At 40.8% G+C, this 21,021-nt stretch overlaps 1 protein-coding gene across 2 annotated transcripts in view; it reads left to right on the top strand.

The window, feature by feature from the left end:
• Positions 1-21,021, top strand: part of LOC123969581 (FERM and PDZ domain-containing protein 1) — a 58,343-nt gene that overhangs the window by 8,480 nt on the left and 28,842 nt on the right. For both annotated transcript variants that reach the window (XM_046047123.1, XM_046047121.1), the window contains exons 2-4: positions 7,543-7,656; positions 18,898-19,020; positions 19,333-19,496. In XM_046047123.1, coding sequence (XP_045903079.1) covers positions 18,902-19,020; positions 19,333-19,496 — 283 coding nt within the window. In that variant the 5' untranslated portion in view covers positions 7,543-7,656; positions 18,898-18,901. The remainder of the gene's footprint in view (positions 1-7,542; positions 7,657-18,897; positions 19,021-19,332; positions 19,497-21,021) is intronic.

Here is a 21,021-nt window from a genome sequence, read left to right as displayed (position 1 = left end):
TGTTATATTTCTGACCTTTTAGTCCCATACGCACCAGCACGTACCTTGAGATCCTCGGGCAGAGGTCTGTTGTCTGTTCCAGAGTCTCGACTGAAAACTAAAGGGGACAGAGCGTTTGCTGTCAGGGCCCCGAGGCTCTGGAACAGCCTGCCCAAGGAAATCAGGTCGGCTGAGTCAGTGAACTCTTAAGTCCCTTCTTAAAACATACTTTTATAGGAGAGCCTTTCCCGATCTTATTTGACTTTATTTTATCCCTTTTATTTTATTGTATTTTACTAATTTTATATTTATCTTAAACGTGTATTTTAGTCTTTTCAATGTTTTTCATGCTTTTATCTTGTATTGTTTTTGTATTATTGTCTCTTGGGTATTATTGTCTTTACACTTGTTAAAGCACTTTGTAACTTGTTTTTGAAAAGTGCTCTACAAATAAAGATTATTATTATTATTATAAATTGAATTAAATATGGCATTTCCAACTGTAACTTGGATATTTCTCTGCATTATAAAGGTCGGATAACTTAAGAGATTCTGGAGAAATCTAACACCATGACAAATTCCATGATGGAGTGAACAACGAAACAACAAGTAATGTAACTACCGTTTGTGGATTAGCAAACTGACGCTCCTGCTGATGCAAAGCTAACATGAGAGGACGAGACTGTCCCAGAGCAGCACAGCAGCTCCAAGCAGCGACACTCAAAACTCTTCTGCTGCTACAGCTAATCACAACAACAGCTAGGTGAACTATAAAATAAGCTGGATGTCCGTGAGCAAGTCACATAACGTTACCTGACTGACCCACACATCATGGCTGTCACTGCTGGATAGTGTTGGTTGTGTGGCTCGTCCATTATTTGCAATGCTAATTTCTTCCTTGCCACATTTTGGTGTGACACCAAAATGGTAGAAAAGGAAGAAATTTGCCTATCAAACTCTGTGACCCTGTCAAACTCTGTGACCCAAATGGCAAGTTAAGCACCAGAGGCTTTGTTGACGATGTGAAGCGGTTTAAGTTTGGTTGGGTTTAGGCACCAAAAGTACTTGGTTATGGTTAGGAAAACATCGTCCTTTGGGTGTAGTCACAGAATCTGATAGGTTACAGATTTTGGTGTTACGCTGGCACGTGTGGAAGAATGGACCACGGTGAAGTTAGTTTCAAGTTGGAAATTAGTTGTACGCATAGACTGTATATAAGAAATGGACGTAGTCATCGTCACGTCACCCGTTGGTTTGTGGACTGCCGTTTTGAAGCCCTGAGTTTGGCTGATAGGCCGCCGCCATGTCAAGTTTTTGCAACCAGGAAGTGACGATACAGCAGAGCTAACGGCCGTGTGCAGAGCTAGCTAGCTTGCTTAGCTAGGTGCAACTGTAACTCACGTTAACTGTCATTTTAACTGGGCTGATAACTTTGTCTAGAGAACAACAGTCTTAAAACTAAATGTACTCACCAGAGAAAGTGAACAGCCAACTCCTAATAAGCTTTTTCAACGGCGCTGGTTAAATTTACACAGTGCCAAGGGTACGAGTCACTGTAGCCTAATTGACAGGTCGCCATGGTAACGACTTGTCAATCACAGATAATCCCGCCCTGAAACATACTCTGCTTTTTGGGCTATTTTAAAATAAATGGGACCATAATTTACTAAATGAACATCATTTTGTATTGAAGAAGACTTAGACTAGCGACTGAGACCATAAACTCATCAGGAAAGTGTTTATTGAGGTAATTATTCAGCTGAGAGGTAGGGTCATTTTCCCATTATTTCTAATGGAGCCAAACTAACTTCACCGTGGTGCAAAGTGGCGTTCCCTCACCGAAATATTACCGCAAAGTGTGGAATTTGCGACACAATGATATAAACGATGAAACATAATTGTAAACGATAGATGTTTTTATATCGTGAAACGATAGATATCGTTGTATCGCACAGCCCCTACTGCCACATTGGCGGGTAAATGTATTCGACATGATATCGGCATATAAATTGACAGTAGTTAGCAGCAGACTGCCGTTATTGTTTGTTGTGTGTCGCACTTAAACTGATCCCCGCTGTACCGAGGGATCTAAAATCGTGTAACACACAGATTGGGAGGGTTCACTGGTTGTTGTTTCTGTTAATTTCATGTTACTTGTGTTTGATTGGTGTAGGTTTGTAAGGGGATGGGCGTTAAGGGACAGGAGTCAGAGAGTGAGAGTGTAGCCCCGTTTATATGGAGAATAGAAAAGAAAAGAAGAATATCTGCAAATGCCACATTCGCTTATTCAGACTGAAAAAAAGTTTGTGACATTATCCCGCAACCATGTGTGCTTTCACGTAGCAGCCGGACTTTAACGGAAACCAGCGGTGTGTAAAAAGAGTGTTACGTGTAACACAACACCGACATGCGGTGTTGTGTGGTTTTCACACAAAGATCGTTCCGTCTCACTGTCACCAACTTTCCCGGCTCAGAGGTGGGGAAAAATCGGTTCCGTACCTTCATATAGTGCAGTGAGTGGGCAGATTAGCACAATACCCCCGTGAAATAAGGCAGTGTAAAAGCTGCCAGTGTTAGCAGCTAATTACAAAAGTTGTACTTGGAGTGTTTTTAGCTTTTAGCTGGCTAGCCACCAGCGTAATGTGGCAACATTAACGTTACCGCCAAACCGAAAAAACGAGCAGACGAAGAGGAGGCTGAAGCAGAAAGTAAAATCTCCCCAATGATCAAGTATCATCCATAGACTGCATATAAAAAAATGTTGAACCCACAAAAGCTGTGGTGCTGTGGCACCAGGACACTGTCAGAACCAGGAGGCCAGAAAAGGGTGATTATAGAAAGTTAGCAGTGGATTAATATTAATACGTACTCACTGCATGAAGATACTGATAGAAAAGTTACAAAAATGAATTGAACCCAGTGTGACACTGACGTTTGTTTTAGTGAAGCTGAAGCATGTTGTTTTGTGGGTAAAACGCTCACATACACGCAACGTTTGTGCACCAGAGAAAAGGGGGCACCAGAACTCCACCCCCTCATAAGCGATCCTTAGGATAGCGCACATCTCCTTAGTACTGACGGTGGTGGAGAGGGACACATAAATGCTAGACGGGATGACCGTGATACATAATTTGGATTTCCTCATTTGAAAAGAGAGTAAACCAAATGCATTCCACTTGTTTAGTCTATACAGAAAGTCCACTCACTTAACAAGGCTGCTGATGAGTTATAATAAATATGACTTGTTTTATGTTATATTTTTCCCTACTGTGTTTTTACAAGCAGCGCATGACATCCACACACTGGCGCACAGCATTTGTCTCAAATACAATAAGGCAAAAAACATTTGATAACTATATGTGAAACTATGCACTTGTATTTTCTCGACTGAGGCATCGAAAACGGCATCAATTTAAATGTAATTTGTCCCACTGGTCACCTTATTTATAAGAATAAATTGCACTGCAGGCTAGTATTAATTACTATGATTCCTGATTAAACTGTAAAACACATTTGAGGCTTTCACTTGCAAAAACAGATATCTCTGTAGTTATGATCCTAAATCTTGGATCTTTTTGTGTGCGCTGCAAATTATCTTAAATGATGATTTTTATTGTGCCCTTCAGGGAAAATCAATCAAACGGGTGTTTGTTTATTCAGAAAGGCTTTCATCTGTTTTGCAAATGAACACATGTAATATTAAATTAAGTTTTATTGGCCTGTAATACTCAGATGAAATATTTCTATTTATTTTACACAATAGTATCCATTTTTAAAACATTTCATCCCTCTGCCATGTGAGTCGCCGTTTCTCATTTCTCCAGTTTATGTGAGAACGCATGGCTCAGAGTTTCAGAGTTTCTCACATTCTTTTTCAGTTTATTATAGAGTACAACCTTTGCGTGGAAGGTTGCGTATGCTCGTTTCCAGCCATGTTTTGTGTGCGTATGCACCTTTTATAAATAAGGCCCCAGGTTTGTTATAAAAACTCTTTTGGAGTCTTTGTAGTGATCTAAACAGTTCACACAGTTCACACAATCTCCTGTTAGTCACAACATATTATAAAACGTAAAAATATAATATAAAACATGCAAAGGGTTAATAACACAGTATTTGTAAATTGCTATTTTCCAATACCTTAGACGGATTTCTCTAATTCCCCTCCAACATGAGTAATATACTATGAGTACAGCTGTACACCACAAATAATTTTAACCTGAATTCTTTATTATATATTTTTAAAAATCGAATCTCAATCCTTACTTAAAATTAATTAAAATTAATTTACAAACTTTTTAAATTATAGATACCAGCTACAATGGATTTCCACATAATCCAACATAATACACATTATCCCAATACAATGTCTGCCAGAATGTTTTGAGTACTTGAAAGTCAGTTTCTGACAATACCTATATTAGCTTCTTACATAAATCCCACCCACTTTCTCGTGGGTTAAAACACTGAGGATTGATCCCAAATAATATTTGACAGTGTGACACATGTTCTTTAGGTTTCCCTACCCATCATACACTAAACCTCTTGCTCCATTTTTGAATCGCTCACATTTGCCTTTCTCATCTTTCCTCTTTCTCACTGTCTAGTTTGAACCCCCCCCCCCCCTTCTCTGTCTTTCTCTATGCTTCTGTAGCCTGTTAGTTGTTCCTGCTAGAGTGAAGCGGCTGCATTATCTAGATACATTATTGATGCACGCAGCACTCTGAATAACGCGTGCACACACACACACGCGCACGTACACAAACTGCAACCACTCACTCACATAATAAAAACATACATACACTCGTAAAATAAAACGCATTGTCTCTCATAGACACACATACACAGTCACAATACATGTTTTTGAATGTGAGTGGGTACAAGACAGAAAAAGAGAAGGACGGCACACGTGAATGCTGTTTCTTGATAGCTGAGAGAACACAGCTGCTCTGCTTTTTGGAAAAGATGAAGCAGTCATTCTGTTTGAAACGCACTGGACTAAAATGAAGCAAACACTACACTGACACCCTGTATTACTTTGGGAGGACTTGAAGACATTGGACGAGCTGGAAGAAACAGTCAATCTGAAAATAAGTAAAGGGGAAAAATATTCTTGAAAGCAGGGAAAGACAACATGAAGAGTGAGAGGAGGGAGAATTATAAAGAGAAAAGTACTGAGTGGTGACAATTTGAGTAGTGGTGGGGGCCAGAAGAGTTCCCAGCATCTCTTTTGCCAGGGCTTTGTAAGGGCCTCATTAAATATGCATGGTGTTTGGAGCAGAGCATGGGCAAGTGGGACTCCACAAACAGCACAAGCAGCCCAGTCAGGCCCATCCTGCTGTGATGGAGCCCTGCTCTCTTTCACCTCGTCTGTCTCTCAGTCTTCTTCCTCTCCTCCCTCAACTCACTTCACTGTCAGTCCCCTTTTCCTCCCTCCTTTAATTCCTCTTTACCGATGCTTCTCTCTGCTGTCGTGTGTCTGTCTCTCAACTACTCTGATTAGCGCGTCACTTTTCACCGCTTAACCTGTCTGTTCTCGCCTTTTCCTTTTACTTATTTTCTCTCTCCTTACTTGGTTCACCCTCTTCCTCCTCTGTGCCTCCACCTCTCATCCGTGCTCATTTCCCTCTTTTTGCTTCCTCCCAGTTTTTTCTTTCCCCCACTGTGATGATTGAGTTGTTTGATTAACACGTGAATGAAGAAGGAAGCTCCCCCCCCCCCCGTTTTTATCTCCCCTCTTCATAGCCGTCTGTCTGTTACCTGTTCCTGCTCATCAAGTTAGTGCCATAAGAATTCAGGAATTAAAATGAAAATACATTTTATTCATTATAACAATTGTAGTCATAATTTCAATCATTCATTAATGGTCAATTTTCTCACGCAGTGGAAAAACAAATGTATAACTGATAAGTTGACTCGCTTCGTGAATCGTCTTCACCCAGCTGGCGTACGCCGTGATAGTAATTAAGTGAACCCCCCTCTCAAGCTGTGAGTCGCAGCCAGTTTGTGACCAAGTGGTAACATAACTGGTAGAGTTTTGCAGTATAAACATATAAAAACTGAAGCGCAAACTTGCTCTGTTTGGGACTGTGAGCTACACTTTATCAGAGGAGGTATTTAAAAAAAAAAAAAATAAATAAATACTTGATTGCAGAGCCTGCACACAGCGCTTATATTTGCGCAGCATCTTCTCTCTCTCTCTCTTTCTCTTTCTCTCTCTCTCCCTCATGAACACCACTGCACAAACTTGTCCAAAACAACGCTGTCAATCACACACACACACGTCACAGTTACGCTGTCATCCTGTGAGGAACACAAAATATTATGAATTCTCATTAAATTATGTCAGTCAGAGAATATAGATTGTGAATGTGCGGAAAGTTTTGAACATGAGCAAACTATTAAAGTCCAGGAGTTTATATCTGAATATGAATATGAATTCATTTATCATTGAGGTTTTGGTGCCACAAATATAAAGAGGTTACTTCCCCAAACAAAATCATACCTGCCTGTGTGTTGACTCAGCAGGGATGATAGGCTATTAAATATGAAAAGTTGATCTACAGGAGAAGCAGCTGAAAGCAATACAGAATGCCTGAGAGCCTTACTGCATTAAATTCTGTGAGTTTTATATTTTGAGTTGTCATCTGCCACCTGGTCCTTGAGCAAGATACTGAACCCCCAAATGCCCCTGGTGGCTGTTCCACCAGTGTATGAATGTGTAAATGTTAGTTTCTGTTTAGTCAGCTGGGATTGGCTCCAGCCCCTCGAGACCCTGTACACAGGATAAGTGGTTGAGGATGGATGGATGGATGGATCTGCCACCTGAATTTTGTGTTTGGCTTTACATAAATAAAAATTTGCACCATAAACTGATGCAGAAAAGGCAGAAATTGATGCAAAAAATCACCAGAATGCAGGAAAGTGTTTAATGCTCAAAAGTTTCATATAATTCAACATTGGAGACTTCTTAAAAATAGTGTTAAAATCATGTCTCAATCACGTGAACCTAATATCGTGTCTCATCTCATCTCGTGAGCTAAGTGTTTTGTCACATCATTAGTTAATGATGATAATTAACAAAAAAAACAATTAAATACAATACACAATACTTAAAGGGCTTGATATTGCAAATTGCAACCATCAGAATGACCCTCACCTTACCTTCCACTTCAAAGCATGTAGGAAAACACGAAAGGCCCTCTCTAAAGCCAGTGTTTAGTATGTCTGTTCTGAGCTACCGTAGAAACAATGGGGTTGCAACATGGTAGACTCTGTGAAAGAGAATCTACACCCTCTGTAGACACATTTCCTGTTTTCAGGTGATTATACAGTAATGAAAACATACTTCAGAATATTAGATTCCATTTCTGCTATATTCTGCTAATATCCCCCTAAGTCTTACTCACACATCCGTGGTCCTTTTAAGTGAATCGATTTTCTTTCCCACCCCTGCTGTACATCAATCTGACTATTTTCCGCTATGCAAATGATTCAGACTGCAGCAATCTCAAGTAGCCTACACTGTACTCTAACTCTTAATTCTGACATTGTGTTTGCCCTCAGGAGATGAAGACACGTCACGCTGGTCCTCTTCAGCAGTACGATGGACAGAGAGAAAGCAGAGCGGGACTGTAACTGCCGCCTTCATGGAGCCCTGATACACAGGGCAGAGAGCAGGTGTGTGTGTGTGATACAAAGTGAAACAGATTTTGTTTGTATGTGTACACAAAAAGAAAGATGACAAGATTAGAGGATTGAGAGAGTGTGGGTTAAGGATAGGGTGAGACAGACAAACAGTGAGAATAAGGTGAGTAGTGAACCAGAGATATAGTGTCTGTGTTATAGTTTTGGCCAGTCTGTTACCCTAAACAGACCTGTAAGGTTGCGTTGAAGCTCAGTCTAATCTGGCTCAGCAGGAGTGACGCACAAACTCCCCGTCACAGCCTGCAAACACACTCTGTAATCCCATTTGCCTGCTCTATCTGTGTGTGTGTGTATTCAGAGCATTATGCAGACACTGTGTATCATGTTTTAAGTAATGCATGTTCCAACATATTCTGTACTCAACCATGCCTCCTACAAAGTATGTGTGGGCGAATACAGTTTGGAGGAAACATACTTATAACTTGGAGTAATTTCACTGGCAACATTATTTCAAATTCAATGACAATCTTATATTACAGAGAAGTCATAGGGAGCATGTCTTGGTGGATGGTTGGTTGTAAAAGCACAAGACAAGACTTTGACACCAAGGCCAGGATGCGTGACATATGTCTGATGTGTCGAAACATACAAAGATTTAAAGCTGGAGTGCAACACCAAGAAAGATGTCAAAAAATAAAAGCCATAGATGGCTAGGACAAACACTGATATCCACTGGTGTAGCTTTTCCTCGTTGGAGAGCACTGAGAAAAGAGAAGGGACTGAGGGCAGACATGAATGTCGCCCTACTGCTCTTGGACAGGTTGGTATATGTAAAACATTTGAGTGGGCAATGTAACTATTATATTTATGCTACTTAAATAATGGATTATTGTCTTAGACTTAGTGGAAATTTCTGTACTATTTCTATTTCTATCGAGCCTGGGGTGAGCTCATCTGTAGGCATACATCATAAGCATGCCTCGACAGTGTTTGTGTAATTACTCTCACTGTGAAAAGAAAAGACAAAAGTTACATGGATTTCATCATGTTGTGCCGCCATGTTTCTACATTAGCCCAAATGGACAAACTGTGTGTTTCGTCACTATGTTGAACATGTACAAAAAGAAGTAAGAAGAAGGAGGAAGATTTATTTAGCACAAGAGCCAACAGAGCGTGTCTGCCACCTTAGCCTCTCCTACGCGCTTGCAAAGGGAAGGGTTAGCGGTGAGTGAGCTGTGGGTTGCAATCAGGTTGCAATTCCCAACCCGCACTCTTTTACTATGACATGTACTTGCTGTAGTTGGTTAAATAAGCCATCTACTGTCCATCCATCCATCCATCGTCAACTGCTTATCCTGCGTACAGGGTCGCGGGGGCCATCTACTGTAAGAAACAAAATAGGAATTTGAATAGGATCTCCTTTTTATGAAAGTATGGATGTTTTATGTGCGACTTGTGCATTTTCGTCTGAATTCACCTGGTCAGCAGGAAAAAAATAAAGACACATACGCAGAGGAATATGGATAGAGGGAGAACATAATATACAAGAGGGATCTGAAATGTGGGGGATAATATATGTGCTGCTGCAGCGCCCATCAGTGATTTTGTGAGTATATTTCTCTGCAGCAATTGTTACCCTGCCCATCCCGAGGCTCGGTATTAAGAAAAAATTATCCTAAAAAGACTCCATTGTTGGGAGATGACATTAGAGTTTCCTGCAGGGTATTATAGTGGAGGCATGCACCTCGCCTGGAGAAATGACAAAACATGTCATCAAACAAGTACCAAGTTAACTCGTAGGACACTCATATGTTTTCAATAGGTCTGTGTTAATTGCACGAATGACTCTGATCAGAGAGTTATTACAAAAAAGAGCACAGAGCCTCAGCTTGACCACTCGTGTCTGGGATGGAAGACACCTCTGCTAACACTTTCCAGGGGAAACCCTTGACATGACATCATGTTGAGATCATCTCAGTGCAGCCATAATGGAATCTGATAGGAGAAAAATAATGTACAGTAGATGTGGGTTTATTTAAAACAATTTGGCAAATTTACAGTTTTTATTTCTCACCTGTGCCTGTTTGGTATTTTACTAATTATGCACCAAAACAGGTGCAATGTAGGTGTTGTCATTACAGCAGCACACCACAATTAAACTAAAAACATTCCCATGGACAATGGGCTGTGAGTTTGGCAATACTGACATGTTATTTTCCAATGTAGCTAAATTTAATTGAATATAACCTTTAATAGAGTAAATTAATGGAAATGAAGACTTCAAAGCAGTAAACCACAATTTTTAATTTTACTCCTGATTGTTTATAACTGCGAATGTGGTTATTGTATGTGCATCACTGTGATTGCAAATAAAGTTTAAGTATGTCAAAAATGGTCAAGCTGTCATATACCCATGAACACAGCACCGTGAGCGATAAACATGGTCTGAGAGATTGTGTAGGTCACTAAAATCCAAAATAGATTTTATAGAATCTTTGCCATTCAGTACAAAATAAATTATGGAGTATGCTGAAAATCAAAGATGGTGTACACAGATAATGATACATAGTATGAAGTGAATGTTTATATGATGTGTAAGGTAGGTTGGAGATTTTCTTTAACTCCATTTCTGCAGTTGTGTTAGGCACTGGGAAACAGACGTGAGGAATCTGATTCCTCCCATTGACCAATAATCTAATAGAAAGAGAGGGAGGAGGGCACACAGGCGAGGAACTGTATGGTGAATATTGGGATGGCAGCAAAACATTCAAGAGAGACAACAGACGTTAATCTGGATTAAATCAAAGAAAGGACCAGTGTGAAAAGGAAGATTTTTGACTTTCACTGACTCTTATTTAACCAGGGAAATGAATGACTACCATGCTAAAGTAACAGATGTACAGGAGACAACTCATTGTCAATTAGTAAAATATCAATTTCATCTCTAACAAGCCTATAAATACTTGATGCAGAGAGAAGCAGTAAGCATATGTCTTTAAGATGTGTTCACATTGTACCTCATTTAAATTATTTAAGAAATATAAACTTGTGAAAATTGAACTTTTAGAGCTGATTCAGTAGACATGAATCTGTTTCTTACACCTGTCCGCACAGTGGGGTTGCCAGATTGGAGCTCTGCCAGCAACAATATCCAGGTCATTAGGTAGTGCAAGTACTCGGCAGCACATCCTGTAGCCGTAGAAGCTTTATAGAAGTGTTGGGCCAATTAAAAGTCTGTTTGTCAAGACATACCTCCACTTGTTTAACTACTTATTAAACCAGTGATTTCAAACCTGGAGTCAAGACCCTCACCACCACTGACCCCTCGCAAAATGATTTACAAGACTGGAAAGCTGCCACAATAAATTGTTATATACATCTAGATGTGTTAAACAACTCAGGACATACCACCCTTTGTTTGAACCCACCCATTTTTCAAGTGAGCAAAACTATTGGAACATGTGACTGACAGATGTTTCTTGTTGCCTTTTAGGTTGATTGTCCAAACATTAAATAGCTCTGCATGACTAGTCTAAGGCTGTATTCGAAACCGCCTACGATACTAGTAGTACGTACTGATTTGGCCCAAATGCAGTATGCAAACAAAAGCAAAATCTGCAGTATGCCAAAAATACCCGGATGGCTTACTGATTCGGGAAAAATCTGCAGTATGCTTCGGACCAGTCTGCCTCGTGTACTGTGGCCCATAATGCAAAGCGCTAGACCTGTAACAACAACCCGTCTTTTCTTTAGAGGACAACAACAGGACTTGTTTTACAATTTTCATATGCTGTTTCATCACTAAATCCACTTCTAACAAGTTTTGAGGCGAGAAATCAACTGTGTAGATTTTAAATATCTGCATTTTTAGGGAAATTGTTGACGAATGGAGAATGTGCTCGAACGTTTTTGGGGTTGAGAAGCTCCGCAAATTCAGCGTGGAAGCTAATGAGCCAGCCCGTGGGCTTAGCTAACAAGCCGGCCAGTCAGCTCACAGAGCCCCCTGGTCCTCACGCCAGCTCACGGAGTTCACATCCACATAGACCTCTGCAGCCAACGCAGCAGTCCAGCAACAACTGGAGAGGAAAGACCCGCATCTGTGAGACAGTTTAAATGTTCGTACCGCTGTTATTCTGTCTTTACATTCTATGTAATGTTGTAATGTTAAATAAAGAGACATCTAGCTCGTGATGGACACTTTTAGTGTAATGTTACAGTTGTGGTTATAGTACTTGCTTTTTATTTGCTTTTATTTTATATAATTCTTATTTATGCACCAATATACCGAAGCAAACATCTGCTACAGATCGGCTGCAGCCCTGTTACATAAGATTTTTTTAAAAGAATACGTTTTAAGCGTAATTACATTTGTATTCCTCTTATTGTTCCGATATTGAACACCGGAAACTAGCAAAGCCTAGTGTAGCATGCTACAAAATAAATCTATTCAACTGTTCTGTTTCATACTACATACTATACCTCATACAGTATGCAGTATACAGTACATACTGCATACTGCTGTTGCCAGTAGTATGTGGTAGGCGGTTCTGAATACAGCCTAAGTTTTCATCCTTGGTTTCAACCTATATAGACTGCATTTCCTGTTAAAGAGGATAAACCAACAGACCAGAGAGCTGTCTATGGGAGAAAAGCAAGCCATTGTCAAGCTGAGAACATTGGGCATAGCAAGCACACCAATTTGGAATGTCCTGAAAAAGAAAGAAACTACTGGTGTACTGAGCGTATGGTGCTGAGGATGTCAGGGATGATGGTGTTGAACGCCGAGCTGAAGTCCACGAACAGGATCCTTGCATATGTCCCTGGAGAGTCGAGGTGTTGCAGGATGTAATGCAGTCCCAAGTTGGCTGCATCATCCACTGACCTGTTAGTCCTGTAGGCAAACTGCAGGGGGTCCAGCAAGGGGCCTGTAATGTCCTTCAGGTGGGCCAACACCAGTCTTTCAAAGGACTTCATGACTACAGATGTCAGGGCGACAGGCCTGTAGTCATTTAGTCCAGAGATGGAGGGTTTTATGGGGACCGGGATCATTGTGGAGCGTTTGATGCAGGAGGGAACTTCACATAGCTCCAGTGATCTGTTGAAGATCTGTGTGAAGATGGGGGTCAGCTGGTCTGCACAGGTTGAAAGGTATGATGGTGACACACCGTCTGGGCCAGGAGCCTTCCTGATCTTCTGACTTTGGAAGAGGTGCCTCACGTCCTCTTCACAGATCTTGAGTACAGGTGAGGGGTCAGAGAGGGCGGGTGCCAACATGTCAGAGGGGGAAGGTGGTTGTTTGAAGATGGTGTCACACAGAGGTGTGACTGTGGGCTTATGAAACCTCCAATAAATCCATTCAGCTCATCTGCCAGTCGTTGTATACCAGCATTGTTGGGGGATGGTCTCCTGTAGTTAGTGAGTGTCCGCAGGCCTCTCCACACTGACGCAGGGTCGTTGGCTGCAAAGCTGTTATTTAGCTTTTCAGCGTAGCTCCTCTTTGCAGCTTTAACCTCTTTAGTCAGAGTGTTCCTGGCCTGGTTATACAGGTCTCTATTTGAAGGCCTCCGCTTTGTTCTGACGAAGCTGCCTGAGCTTCGCTGTGAACCAGGTGTTTTTGGTTGTTGTATGCGCAGAAGGTTTTAGTCGGTACATACATCACAAAAAGTGATGTAAGATGTCACAGTGTAGGTTAGTTCGTCCAGGTCAGTGGCTGTAGCCTCAAACACTCCAGTCAGTACAATCAAAGCAGGCCTGTAACTCCAGCTTTGACTCGTTGGTCCGTTGGTCAGGGCTGTATTCTCACGTCATCTCGTGATCTTGCAAAGAAAGATAAGAAGAAAATAATCAATGTGATGAATTATGATTAGGGGTGTGGAAAATAAATGATTTTTAGATGCATCGCGATGCGGACAATTATGAATCGATTCACAAATAATCGATTATCTAGAGGTTAATTGATAACATAATGTTGACAGAACGAAAAAGGCGGAACTCGGAAAGGCAGGAAGTGCAGCTCGTGACCGTCTATGCGGTGCACACAACGGAGACGTGGTTCTCCCTGTTTAGCACAGACAGCAGCTATTTACTGAGTGACTGCTGCTACTAAAATTTCACATGATCATTAAAATCAATGCACAACTCACGTTAATGATTTTCCCCCGCACACTGTGCAGCGCGATAGTGCTTAGCGAGTGTCCCCTGCTCATTCTTCAAATGACAGCTACGTGACAGGCAGCACAGGCAGTGAAGGTAAAAGCAGCGGAGCGGAGGAAAACATGAGCGCTGCGTTTCAGTCTGGCTGTAAATGTACAGTGTAGGTCACCGCCAGTGGCACCCCCAGAAAATTTTCCCAGGGGGGGCCAGATGGGGCCACTGAAAATCCTGAAACAAAGCTAGCAAGCTAGCAAATTGGCCTAATAATCCCGAATAATAAGGCAGTATGAAAGTGGCTATATGACAACAATATCATGACAACAACCGTAATCCGTAGCCTAGTCTCAACCGATCCAGCACAACAATTTGCCCATGCAGCGACCAGCAGCAGAGTCAGGATGATAAAAGATGCTTTCACTCACCAGAGCTAAGGCCTCACTTGAGGAGAAAGGCGGCCTGGTGGTTTTTCCTCTGGGCAAACTTCTGGGTGACTGAAGTTTTTCAGACAGCCAGTAGGTCTCGTCAGTGGCCCCGCAGTGTTTATTGCGCTACTCACTGGAACGCCTATTGGGCGCAAGTAACGTTGAGCCCAGTTTTACAGCATCGTTCAGATGACTCCCTGCTGTTCTCATGTTTTGCAATCCTTTCACAAAGATGAAGGTGAAAACAGGCACAGGACGGTCTCCCTTGAAACATAACGTTAACAGCCAGTCACACACGCCGCTGTCAGGGCTCCAGTATTCGTACCACGTTAGCTTGCTGTTAGTGATGGTGCTAACCTGTTGCTATCTGCAGACTCTCACACAGTACAATACACAAAACTGTGTAGCAGTGTGACAAACTTATTATAAACTAGCCAGGCTTATAACTGTCTCCGTACATTAATTAAACTACACTTTTCTTTCTTCTGCAGCTTGTTGCTGCCTCCACAAAAAACACACACATTCGGCACAACACCGGTGTTTTCTGCTCTGCCTGTTAGTCCCGCCCCTTAACCAGTCACAATTTTAGAAACGTGATTGCTATCTACATGGACGAATTGGAGGCCTCTTCTAAAAATAAACATCACAGTCTGTCACTCCTCAGGGTCAGAGGTTACCCTCTTAAAGTCATAATATGTGCCTAATATGAGAACACTTGTATGCTGCTATTCACCTTTTAACTCAAACCAAGGGGTTACATAATATAAACAGTATATAGCATTTTATGCATATGCTCCTTGCCACTGGGGTGGCCACCCATTTTCTTAGGGTGGCCGTGGCCCCCCCTGGCGGCGCCATTGGTCACCGCGTGTCCATTTAGTCTGTCTGTTGTTTTCCAACTGCTAGATAGGCAGTTGGCGCTAGCAAACATCTCCTTCAGATTGCGGTCTGGAAGCTGAGCAGGATGTTATTTTGCTGCTGTAAAGTTGGTAATTATGATATGGTTATTTTCAACCATGTTTTATTTGAATTCACAGAACAATTTCTGTATCGTGATATACCGTTACCGTGATACAAAATTACATACACTGTGATAGAACATTCTGGCCATATCGCCCACCCTTAGTTACAGTTACCTTCTTAAAACCTACTTTTATAGGAGAGCCTTTCCTGATTTGATTTTATTTTATCCCTTTTATTTTATTCTATTTTACTTATTTTATATTTATCTTAAACATGTATTTTAGTCTTTTCAATGTTTTCTTGCTTTTATCTTGTATTCTTTTTGTATTGTCTTTTGGGTGTTATTGTCTTTACACTTGTTAAAGCACTTTGTAACTTGCTTTTGAAAAGTGCTCTACAAATAAAGATTATTATTACACACTAATAATGCTCAATACCGCCTTTTTCCTTGTTTGCTCTTTGTGACCATGAGAGATGCTATATAGATGACATGCAGTAATCTACTGCACAAACTAGAACCAAAGGGTGACAGTGTATCATTTGTTCTTTGTTGTGAAAGCAACTTATTATTCATTTCCAGGGTTCATCCTGGAAACCTTCCAAGTCTTCCTTTCAAAATCCTGTCTCATGTGTCATCAATCTATTATCCAACATGGATAACAATGACTAGATGGGTAGAAAATGTTCTTTCCATAATGAGAAACCAAAAGTAATTGCAAGGTTCAGCAGTGGATGCACCAAGAGTGTAAGGTTGAGTAATGTGATGTGTCTTGTGATTGATGTGAGAGGGAAGTACAGTATAATATTGCCAGCAGCCTCTAATGTTACACCTTTTAAAGAAAATCTGTCGACATTTCCTGTCTTGATCTCTTATCGTGAACGCTGTGGTTGCAAAACAGGAATTGCTCTCAACACTATTTTACCAGAGTGGATTGGATTGCCGGACCACTGAGCTTGTACTTCATCACCATAGTCAATCAAAGCCACTTAGGAAGGAAAACATCTTTATGGGATTAGAGGGGATTAGGTGTTTGAAGGCTTTGTCCCAGTGTTTGACGTTTGAAATGCACAGACATTTTGCTGTTTTCCAACACTTATTATCCACTTTTAGAATTAATTAACTTGTATGGAAATCAGCTATTTCAGAGCTTCAGGGTCTTTTCGCTTATTATGTATCTATATCACTCTTGAGATCACCATGCTGGTGAGCTGGTGGGATTATTCTGACCCTAACAAACCTAAGTACACTTTTGTATTGTGTCTCTGTAACCTGACACTGTGTGTGAGGCAAACAGGAAGTGATAGCATGAAAAGAAAGGGCGAGCGCAGCAGGAGAGGGGTATTCACAGACAGACAGAGGGATGGAAAATGTGCTTATCACTCAAGATCCCCCAGGAGGCATTGCAGTCTGGCTGTGTCACTTACCACTTTCACCCCTAAAACCTCTCTCACCTTCCATCACACTTCTGTGTTTTCTAACCTTTCATTCAGTTTTCTGCTTTTGTCGCATCATACTGACCTGACGATGCACTGGACATTTTACTTTCCTATTCTTTCTTCAGATACTTAACTTACCCTCTCCATTTTTCCCTCTCCATTTTTCCCTCCCTCCCTGCCTTCTTGTTTTCTCTAATGGATGGTGTTAATGCCCATCATCAGGCAACATCCGTCTGATTCCTTCTGGCATCTGCTCACTGAGGGGCACAAAAGGCCTGCTGAGATCATTCACTCATTCATTCCATCCAACTATGAATTCATTGAATTATCTACCTCTCATCCATCCATCCATCCATTTACTTATTCATTATTTTTGGACTTGTGCATCCAGCTTTTTGACCATTAATTAATTGATCGCTTAATTACTGTAAATGATTCATTCATCTGCTTACTTCTTGATTCACTGCTTATATTCCTTTCAATTTGTCATTCAGAATGAGGTGATTCTACATGAATGAATACGAGTACATGAGTATCTATTTTCCAATCACAGTCTAGTACAGTCAGCCTTTGATAATGTGAAGGGGGTGTTAGGTAACAGCTAATGACCTGAAGTCTTTGTCTGAGTGCCTCAGTCATCAAACTGAGAGGGAGTTTTTTTATGTGTATGTGCATGCGTGTGTATGCTTGGATTCCTCACTGATGTTTTGGCCCTTTGACGAATACCCTTAAAGAGTAAAACCTTAAAAGCTCATCATCAGTAAACTACCTACTATACAAACAACATTGTTTTGTGTGAGTGATCTTTACCATGAAAGACACATTTACTTGGGCAACAAATAGAGAATGACATATTTCACATCCACGTGGTTCTGTGGGTCCAAAAATGCCGCATGATGTTATTTTAATCATCTGCCAATTTTTGCAAGGCTGTTTACAAAGTGATCCCGTCAGGGCAGAGTCGGCTAATAGGACGGCTAGCTGCACAGCTAACTGATCTAACTAGCTGCCGTTAGCAGTAGTTAGAGGCTAAAGTAACTACTAACAACAAGTAAAGCTATCTGTCCATCAAGGAAAGTTGAGGCAGAGCAGCTGGAGGAAAACAATTATCTAATATTAATCTACTAAACTAGTTTGATAATGAATTAATTACTTCTGTAATTTTTTAAGGAATATGGCCAAACATTTGTTTTTTTCTGATTTTCAAATGTTGATGATTTATTTTGCCATTTTTGGGTTTTGGAGAACTGGCAGTATGAAACAAGCTATTTTAATATCTCACCTTAGGCTCTGAAAAACATTTTTTAACTAACTACAAACATTTCTAGGCTAAATGATCAGTCGATTAATTGAGAACATTATTAGCAGATTAATCATTAATGGAAATATTTATTAGTTGCAGCCGTGTCCATATTTGAGTTCATCCATCCATCCATCCATCTTCATCCGCTTATCCGGGATCGGGTCCCGGGGTATTTGAGTTCATCTAGTCATTCAAATGCAATAGTAATGTCTGAAGTGTGTGTGTGTGTGTGTGTGTGTGTGTGTGTGTGTAAGCTGATATGGCATTACCTAAAACCTTGCAAGGTTCCAGAAAGACCAATTAACCCACAGCTGCAGGTCCTTGTAATAGCCTGACTAGACACTAGAAGCAACCTCTGTCCATTACTTTGAGCTCACCAACCACCACAGCCAGTCAACAATCATTTATGATGACCACCTGCCTCACAGCAAACACAACAGGGGCCTTTTTAAAGGAGACGCCATCATCATTTATAATTACGAATTAATGATATTGATGTTTACTGAGGCTTGAACACAACATGCAAGTAATTGGCTCATAACTCGGGCTAAGAGCCCATTAGGCTCCATGAAGTCACAAGTGACATCATTGTTGGCCTCAGCCCATGTCTAATAACCAGTAGTCCCATTGTCTAGCCTTACGCTGGTGTGTGTGTGTGTGTGTGTGTGTGTGTGTGTGTGTGTGTGTGTGTGTGTTTTTGTCTGTTGTGTCCCTGAAGAGTTGCAATTTGCACTCCTGTGATTTGCATGTTGTATTTTCATTGTAAAGATATGATGAGTTGGATTTTACAGTCTTGTGGACACATTGATTAAGACACTTCCTCTTCCTCTCATTCATTTCCCTTTTTTTAAATGGACAGAAAAAACTTGAGCTCCAGAAATATGTTTTTGATAAATGTTTTTGCGCATGAGCTCTCTGCCTGTGTTTGATTTGCTTATATTTCATTTATCCAAGTATGCTGTATGTATGACTACTTTGACATTTGCCCCTTGGTAGGTAAATGGAGGTGCAGGACAGGAGCCGCTCCCCTTCCCGTAGGACCAGCCGGGTGGAGCAGGTAGTGGGACGATGGCTGAGACGATCCCGAGACTTGGGCAGCAGGTCTCACTCTCTGAGCAGGTAAACTTCTGTTTTTATCTTATGTAAATGTATTAGTTCAATTCTCATTCATCTGCCATGTATGTCCTTCAACTGAGGGAGGGGCCAATCATAGAAAGTCCACATTAGTGACCCACCAAGCCAACTATATTTAGCTTTTTCCATCGCAAAACGAATAATTTATGCTCCATATTGCTACTGTCTGTTGCATTTAGTATTTCTCTCGTTATTTTTCTAATATACTCAAATATAAAGTTGTTCACAACAGAACTCCTTAACTGTCATTCTGTATGAATTATTTATGTTTTTTATTTATGTCCTCCTGCTCTCCAGAGATCGGGTTGCAGTGGATGGGAAGACAGCAGAGTCCAGTGGCCCCGATCAGAGGAATTACCCCTTCCGCTTCATTGTCCAGATCCAACGGGACCCAAGCCTCAACTCTCATGGCCTCACTCTGTCCTCTCAGACACCCATCCTGGTGCAGGAGATCACTCCAGGTACGACAGGATTTATGAAATGTAAACTCTGAAGAGAGAAAACGCAAAGTAGCATTATTGTATTGGGGCTGGTACATCTAACATAGTTAAACTGAAAACAATCCAATGTGTGTACCATAGTGTTTTTAGCAGTTGCTAATTTGCAACACCTGTCCCTAGAAGGGCTTTTAAATAAATAAAACATTAAAACAGTGAAGAAAGAAAAATGAAAATACAATATGGTACATTACAGTATAACACAAGATAAAAGGTGGTAAAATGAGTAAATCAAAATGCAATGAAAATTTTGTTAGACCAACTTCACTAGACTAGACGTGAGTACACATTTGTTGCTGAACTAACCAGGACTTGGCCTCTCAAAAGTGAAGTTTGCAGCAGTTTTCAAGTGTTTAGGTAGCAAGTTGAAAGACTTGGCTCCTTTTCACAGAAATGTGCAAGCCTTGTTGTATTTGTACATGCTTTATCTATACACAGATATGTAATCCTCTTGTCTCTAAAACCAATGCAGCACTTCTAACCCCAGACAACTTATGAGTAGCAAAAATACAGTTCTAGTCAGGAGTTTGATTTCATGCGTCTTATTTTCCACAGAGCAGAATAGTGGAGCTGTGTCTGACCACTGTGGGCCTTGGCCAGCGTACAAAACAAACTGTAAAAAGTGGAAACTTCAAGGGAGGCTGATATTGTATGCTCATACTGCACACAAAATCATTATTATATTATTATATTCTGGCACTGATAGATGGATGAGACAAAGGTGTGTCAGCACCTGTAGGTGGACATGCCACCTCTACATGATCTCATGGCACGCCTCCTATTGGTCATGATGCAAAACGTCTGATATGCTCACAGATACAGCACACCTTTATTAATGATGTTCAGCTTATGTGTTTATTGCAGAAATGGCAGACAAAGAGTGATAATGGTTACCCATGTCTCTGTTCAGAAGCACAAAGTTACTGTCCAGCAGTTGGCTTCTGTAAATGTTGTTGCATCTAAAGGAGAGCTGCAGTCTTACAGTGTCTTCCCTAAAATAGAATAATTCATCATCACATACAGTATCTTGAATATTATCAACTTACAGCCATCATAGTGTCACTCAGTTTAGATTTAATAGCCTTTTTGAGCTGATGCCAACCTGTATGCAATGCAGAATGAATCATTCAAATATTACTGAAATAGCTTTGAACCAAATGGCCATCTGTGCCTACAGTGTGTTCGGCCTTGCAATGTTTGCACACCACTCGTCTCATATTTAGCATGGTAGAGTCTACTGTTCTAAACTATGAGATGTACATTTAAGAAAGTCTCATGGAAAAGTATCATTATTTTGTCGGTCAAGGGTTGAACACAAATTACCCTTTTGAGGTTCAAGCATTACGTCATCTAAAGAGACAATTGGCAGCACAACCCACAACATTTAGTGTAAAGAATAAAATTAAGTAAAGAGGCAAAATACAGAATTCATTGTGTATTCAACACATTTCTTTCACTCTTAATGTATTTTACTTAAACAATGGAGAAC

Source organism: Micropterus dolomieu, linkage group LG04 (genome assembly GCF_021292245.1).
Source record: "Micropterus dolomieu isolate WLL.071019.BEF.003 ecotype Adirondacks linkage group LG04, ASM2129224v1, whole genome shotgun sequence".
NCBI lineage: Eukaryota > Metazoa > Chordata > Actinopteri > Centrarchiformes > Centrarchidae > Micropterus > Micropterus dolomieu.
This window is presented reverse-complemented; position numbering and strand designations above follow the sequence as displayed.